Source organism: Gadus macrocephalus, chromosome 9, assembly GCF_031168955.1.
Source record: "Gadus macrocephalus chromosome 9, ASM3116895v1".
Classification (NCBI taxonomy): Eukaryota; Metazoa; Chordata; class Actinopteri; order Gadiformes; family Gadidae; genus Gadus; species Gadus macrocephalus.
The window spans coordinates 8,761,328-8,769,097 of record NC_082390.1 but is presented as its reverse complement, the minus strand read 5'-3'; the positions used below and the strand labels follow the sequence as shown (position 1 = coordinate 8,769,097).

The 7,770-nt window shown below is 47.9% G+C and overlaps 1 protein-coding gene across 1 annotated transcript in view; it reads right to left on the bottom strand.

Moving 5' to 3' along the window:
* Window positions 1–2,074: 2,074 nt before the first annotated feature.
* Window positions 2,075–7,770, bottom strand: part of b4galnt4a (beta-1,4-N-acetyl-galactosaminyl transferase 4a) — a 94,893-nt gene continuing 89,197 nt past the window's right edge. Inside the window, exon 7 of the mRNA XM_060061703.1 lies at window positions 2,075–4,957. Coding sequence (XP_059917686.1) covers window positions 4,886–4,957 — 72 coding nt within the window. The 3' untranslated portion in view covers window positions 2,075–4,885. The remainder of the gene's footprint in view (window positions 4,958–7,770) is intronic.

Sequence of the window (7,770 nt, the reverse complement as noted above, 5' to 3'; positions counted from 1 at the left end):
ATTGACAACAGTTGCATGAAGCAGAGGCCCATGTTCCCACTCAATTGTGAGCATTTGAACCATTTTAATGTTCAATGCTTTAATGCCAAATTGAACGCACAACGCACATACAACACAAACGTAAGCTTTTTTTTATACCAAAAAATAGTTTGTGCCGGTGAAGAGCGGGTTGGGGGGTACACTAGTATAATGAGTTTGAGAGCCACTGGACTACAGGAAAGTTGCCCTTAAACGACCGGTCATTTAATTACCCAGAATGCCGCTTGCCAATCAGCCTTGCCTTGAACCAGCCTCCAAGAACTCAGAACCACTCCCAGCGTGTCGGACGAGGAAGACATCAGAGCACGGCATGTGGCAGCATATGGAACATGACAAAAGCTAATTGTTGATGCCGTGTGATGTTTCAAAAGAGATGTCGCGGGGGGGGGGGGGGAATGGGGGGGAATTGGAAACAAGGCAGTGATTATCACAGACTGGATTACAGAGGCAAATGTATAAGTTCAAACAATTTGCGTACGTAAGCTGTGAGGCGCTCGCGTGAGGATACAGCTAATGAGCGGGAATCCTGTTCCACGCCGCGGTGGGCGGGTGACAGACGAGGGGATAAATCACCAACAGAGGTTTCCGTTGTTGCTACTACCCCCCCCCCCCCCCCCCCCCCCCCACACCCCTTCCTGTCTGTTCTGTTTCATCTCAAGCGTTTGACATTCAAGAGGAAGACAGCAAATTGACTGCTTTACGTTGGAGCTGGGAATACACACTGGGAAGAATAATACAATTAAATATTGAGTTACTTTGCACCCTGGATCTGAATCAACTATTTACAAACCAATATTTGTGAAAATGATTTCCATACACAACCCTGTGGTTTAAATCAATGAAAAATCATTCACGAAAACATCATAACGACCGGTAGCAGAGTATATGATCGCATTAGCTGGCTTGCTTGTCTTGGACTTATTAATTTCCAAGGCTACAGCAGATGTTCCCCCAATGAGACAACCTGCCCTTCAAACCACCTGGATCTCCCAGTCTGATGACCCGACCAATAAGAATGGATTCATCCCAACCAATCACAGCAGCCGCTGGTACGTCAAGTGTCTTCCACCTCCTGTTCCCCGTCCCTCTAGCTTTGGCTCCCCCAAAATATGGATTCAGCTACGTTAGTTCTGGGACTCCACTGGTGGTAAATCTATCACTAGGCCCCATTATAAAGTGAAGTATTTATAAAGAGACAGTACCTGTGATTAAGGGCTACACAAATAAAATTGAATTGAACTGTTTTATTTGTATTTTTTATTAAACCTTTATTCAACCAGGAAGCCCCATTGTGATTCAAATCTCTTTCTCCAGGGGTGATTTGGCCAAGAACGAACAGCAGTACAACTTCACACAGCAATAGAATAGAGCAAGCAGACACAGAACAATTGATTAAATGTCTGAGATACAAATGAATAATACCTCACGCAGCTCAGCAGAAGAGTCCCTCCTGACTCAATGTACTGCTTTTAATGACCGCCCGTGTGAAGCGAGTGTGAGCAGGAGTGGATTGTCAACGTTTCCTGCATAACATGAGTGGGCGACAGGCAGCTTGGAGAATCATCCGTTTCAATTTGTCGCCCGTCTTTTAGGATACCACAAAAGAAAAAAATGATACGCTGTTGATTACAGAAGATTATCACTCCGTTTCGGTGAACACAAATGATCGGATCTTTAGCGAGTCTGTGTCCGTCTCTTTTTCAATTGAACACACTTCTGTTTAACAACGATACCGGTAGCTGCCCAGTGACTTCAGCAACCAGTATGACACCACCTTACTGGGAGCAGCAATCTGTTGACCAGCATTGACGAAACGCAAATGTAAATGTGAACGCACCGAAAGGTCAGAGGAAATGTTCAAGAATGCTTTTCAGTTGATTGTCACATTGGTTGGCTGTAGCGCTATACTACACATATTAAGCACACTCTCATGCGCACACATGCACACGCCCTAGACACACAGACAGAGATAGACTCTCTAGTCTCTGTCTCTGTTTTACTTTGGCTCAATCCCTCTCAATCTCTCACTCTACCGTTCTCTCTCCCTCTCTCCCTCTCCCTCTCCCTCTCTCTCTCTCTCTCTCTCTCTCTCTCTCTCTCTCTCTCTCTCTCTCTCTCTCTCTCTCTCTCTCTCTCTCTCTCTCTCCCTCTTCCTCTCTCTCTCTCTCTCTCTCTCTCTCTGCTCCCATCTCGGTTAACCTCTCTGACCGATTCGCTTTCTTTCTTCTTTCTGAGTCGAACGTCAGGGTTTACTGACCACACACTTTCTCAAATTATCCTTTGGCAATCACACACACACAGACAGACACACACACACACACACACACGGCCTAGAGTGCAAACACAAACTCAGGTTGAAACCAGGACGGTATACATGCTCTCGTGTTCCTGCCTTTATCTCTGCTCTGTCTAGAGTTATCCTCTCGTCATCGCTGACGAAAGTGCACGCAGAGAACACAACCCAGGGAACCTTTCAACTACCCTGGTACTGACGCAACTCTCTGACGCGTCCATCCCCCCTCTCTCATCTCCTTCTACCCCTCCTTCTCCTTTTGTCTCATCCCTCGTTACCTCCCGGCCTTGGGCTAACGAGAGGAGAGCGTTTCACACATCGCTATGTGGGACTCACAACCTCATCGGCCTAATGGGAACTGGTTCAGAATGGTACGATTTATGTGCATCTGTTTTTTTATTTTTTTGTGTATTTTTTGCCTGTGAACGTGTGTGTGTATGTGTGTGTGCATGTGCCTGTGTCCGTGTGTGTGTATGGATTTCTGTGTACTTCTCTGGATAATGAGTCACTGTTTAACAGGTAGAAAGCTGTATGCTGAATGCAGTGGCAATAGCTTCGTCTATCTTGATTTTCCTTAACGAGCTTCCTCGTTGAATAATAGAGTAAAGCAGATGATTTATTGTGCACATTGTGTGAAATTCTCAGTGCCCTGTTGTATAAACTGCAGTACAACAACTGGGATCTTTAGTCATGGAGCCTGATCAGCAGTTAATGTAATACATTCATGAGCTGAATTCTCAGGACAGAGGCAGTGAGGTGCTGTAGATCATTGAGTAATTTGTGTGTGTGTGTGTGTGTGTGTGTGTGTGTGTGTGTGTGTGTGTGTGTGTGTGTGTGTGTGTGTGTGTGTGTGTGTGTGTGTGTGTGTGTGTCTGTGTGTGTGTGTGTGTGTGTGTGTGTGTGTGTGTGTGTGTGTGTGTGTGTGTGTGTGTGTGTGTGTGATCATGACTACCTGACGTCGTTCACATCATTTGTGTGTTTCTCCCGGGCTAGTGTATTGTAAAGGGTGTGCTGGGTCCGGTCATTTGTGTTCGGGCAAAGAAAAACGACAACACTGAAGCAGGTTTTAGTACAAGAGCTCAATACACCCTCTCACACGTCTGAGTCTGTGTTTCTGGTTTTTTCCGAAGGCACAAACAGATAAACAAGGCAGACGTATTGAAGCAGGCGAGGAGAACGACTTCACAATCACAGAGACTTCAGAACAACCTGCGCAGCACCGAGCACAGGGATTCTTTTTAGCTGAGTCCTTAAAAGGAAAACTTGAAGCCCTCCACCCTGAGATAAGCACCGGAGCAGAGAGAGGGCTGAGATATTTATACGGTAAGCCTCCGAGACTCGGATGCATGCGTGCAAACAAACCTAGACACCCAGACAAAGGCTTTGATCCACACACACACACACACACACACACACATACATACATACATACACTCACACATCCTACAGACACACACTAACACATGTTGACACCACATCCTAAAACAGACACACACTCACACACATCCGCAGACACACACGCACACTCACAAACATACACAATCACCCACGTACACACAAAACCGCACACACACACACACACACACACACACACACACAAGCATCTGCAGACGCACACACACATGTACACTCACAAAAACACAGCATACCTACAAAAACACGCAGACACACACATATTTAGAGACACCAAAACAAAGAATTAGACACACACACACACCAACACACACACACACACACACACACACACACACACACACACACACACACACACACACACACACACACACACAAACACACACCAAACACACACACACACACACACACACACACACACACACACACACACACACACACACACACACACACACACACACACACAAACACACATACACACACGCACACATCAGGGTAATTAGCAGTCACTTGAACCAACAGTATCCTCTACGTTCGCATGGCAGCGGACTTCCGAAGGAGATAATATGACAGACTGGGTTGGAGACGTTCTCTTCAGAGTGCTCCCGCGGAGCCTGGACATGAGGGCCACTTCACACAGCCATGTGTGCCAGCTGAGTGGCTGGAGCCTATTCACACACGATGAACACAACCGCTGGGCGCACAATGCATGTGCCGAGTAGGCATGGGCTCTTTGTCTGTGTGAGTGTCTGTTTGTGTGTGTGTGTTTCTAGGCCTGAATGTTAATCACAGACACACACACACATGCCTGTAAGTGTGTGTGAAGTAGATAAGGAGGATGCACTTGATCAAGACCAATGGGGCGATTCACTCTCTATGCTAACATGCTAGGAGACGTCGACCACTGCAGCTTTTAGCGCCCCTACCTTGGTTATAGGCTGTGGTATCTAACTTGTTTTTGCGTGTGTGTGTGTGTGTGTATGTGCTTGTGTGTGTGTGTATGCTTGCGGGTGTATGTGTGTGTTTTTGTGGGTGTGCGTGTGTATGCATGTGCGTGCGTCTGTGAGTTTGTGTGTATGTGTGTGCTAAGGTGTGTACGTGTGCGTGTTCATGCCTGTGTGAGTTTGTGTGTGTGTGTACTTACTGTACTGATTTAGAAGACTGGGACCTGAACTTGCTGAACTCGCCTGGAGCAGTCCACTCTGTACCGAGCTGAGAGAGAGACAACACACACACAGTTAGAGAGAGAGACAACACACACATAGTTAAAGAGAGAAAGAGCGAGAGCAAGAGAGAGAGAGAGAGAGAGAGAGAGAGAGAGAGAGAGAGAGAGCGAGAGCAAGAGAGAGAGAGAGAGAGAGAGAGAGAGAGAGAGAGAGAGAGCGAGAGCAAGAGAGAGAGAGAGAGAGAGAGAGAGAGAGAGAGAGAGCAAGAGAGAGAGCAGATAAATAACATGTCTCAAACCTTCACCTTTTGATGATAGTATAATAACAATGTTCCCCTAAACATCCTCCCTGTCTCTGTGAGGGCCGGAGCTCCTGACCTGTGGCTCTATGCTTTGTGTCTATGGGTTCATACGGAGCCCTGCCCGCGAGCACAACTCTCCCAGCGCAACCCTCTCCCAGTCCACGACAGCACCACAGGGCTGGGGGGTGTTTCACCATGACATCACCGCCAGGGCGGAGCAGACAGTTTATAGGAGGGGCCCCCACCCACGGAGGCCGTAGCTGAGGTGCGGCAAAGCCTGCGGAGCAGCCCACTACTCGGCTAATTGCCCCGGAACGAGAGCGGAGGAGGACAGGGCGCCGAGAGGGGCTGCCAAGACTCCTGCCAGGAGGCTGCGTCAGCATGGGCCCCTGGGGGACCTTTCAGGGGCCACGGCTTGCTTTTTTATCCGTCTCCTCAGCGTGCCCGGGACTCTAATTAGGGCCCTTGCCTTGCTTGATGGTGTTGTTTCGGCCCCCAGGTTTTATTCTTGGCCCGGCCCCGTGGCTCGGCTAGACAAAGGGGATGTGTGGCCTCTGGTGAGGGGGAAATGGTTAGCCTGCGGGGCCGGTCAGGGGCCAGGGTTAGGACACGTGGGGCCCTAGCGGTTCGGGGACATGCAGTGCAGGCAGAGAAGAACGACATCGATGGATACTGCTCCAAAAAGTTCAAAAACATAAGGAAACACAAAGAAACATTCATAATTAAAGATATTCAAACGCACACACACAAACCTAAGGACACATACAGATGGACCTCACACACACACACACACACACACACACACACACACACACACACACACACACACACACACACACACACACACACACACACACAAAAAACACGTAAACACCGGAGAGTACGGTCTGGTCCGCTGGCCCACGAAGAGAGAGCCGACTGGCTCCCAAAACATCAACAGTAATATCAGGCAGGCGCAGCCGTCCAAAGACACCGCACACACGAGTGTGTGAGCAGCTCCCTTTGACCGGAGGAGGGTGCGGGGGGGGGGGGTTGGTCACAGAGTGAGTCAGTGTGTCTTCCATCCCAAGCAAGCCTCCCCGAGCCCAGTGCTTTTCCACACCAAAGGTCAGGTCAGAACAAGCCGCCCCTGTTTTGAGACGGGAAAGCAGAGACACTCGACGGCGCTCAGATCTGGAATGAACCGCCTTTTGAGTGTTGAGTGTGTGTGTGTGTGTGTGTGTGTGTGTGTGTGTGTGTGTGTGTGTGTGTGTGTGTGTGTGTGTGTGTGTGTGTGTGTGTGTGTGTGTGTGTGAGTGTGAGTGCGAGTGTGTGTGAGTGTGTGCGTGTGTGTGTGTGAGTGTGTGCGTGTATGTGTGTGTGTGAGTGTGTGTGTGTGTGTGTGTCAATGTGTGAACCTATCAGATGTTTTTCGAGTAACCAACCTCTCGAAAAATAAAAGACGCAGATTTCCGACTTTGTAACTCTTTATGTGACAGCTTTAATATCGGTAATTATATGCAGTATTTTGTTTACCGCGCTGCAAGCACAAATGAAGGGAACATTTGTTCTTCCTAAATGTATTCCGAAGGCATTCAGAACAAATGTTGAGGGAGTAAAACATCTCTAGGACAGGATGTGTTTACTTGAAATGTTTAAAAGTGACAAATCATGTGAGATTCTTGAAGGTTCACTGCTGGTGTGAATACATTTAGCAGATAAACAACAAAAACACCTTATAAACGTCTGGCATGCGCTTCGAGTTTATCGTACGAGATACATACGAATGGAAATGAGATAAAAAGACGTAGACACCCACACCCACAAACATGTTTAAACAGACATCCACACACACACACACACACACACACACACACACACACACACACACACACACACACACACACACACACACACACAGACACACACACACACACACACACACACACACACACACACACACACACACACACACACACAGACACACCAACAACAACATAAAAGGCAAACAATCATCACTTCATGGAGCATTTAAACAAGTACGACTGTCAGAAGTAGAACAGGGCCGTGAAATGCAGTGTTTGAAATATGGGGGGGCTAGGCACCCTCAACACAGTCCTGACTGAGCTCCCCTCGTTCAAACACAACCCCCTTCATTTCGATTCAAATTGGATAAAAATCATTTTACGCAACAATTCGACAACTCAAGCCAATCTCTCTCTCTCTACCTTCCGAGTTGCCGATGTCTCCAGAGCTATAGAAGAACGTTTTTCCCGATGTTTACCTCAGCTTAATTAGTGGGCCGGCTAACTGCATGAAGCGCCCCTGCCGCAGACTCTCATTTATGCTAATCTGTCTCAACAGATCCTTCATTAAAGTACAGACTCTGCTGTGGCTAACTGCTGACGCTATAGCTCAGCGCGGCTAAATTGTTTCTGACAAATTGCAGCGAAGTGAAGTGGCGCCAGGGAGCGTCACGATGTTAGCCAAACAAAAACACAAACAATATAAACCCGCTGCGTCACTGAATAAGAGTGACCGCCGACAAATGCGTAGTGTTTGCGGCAGGGTGATGGTTA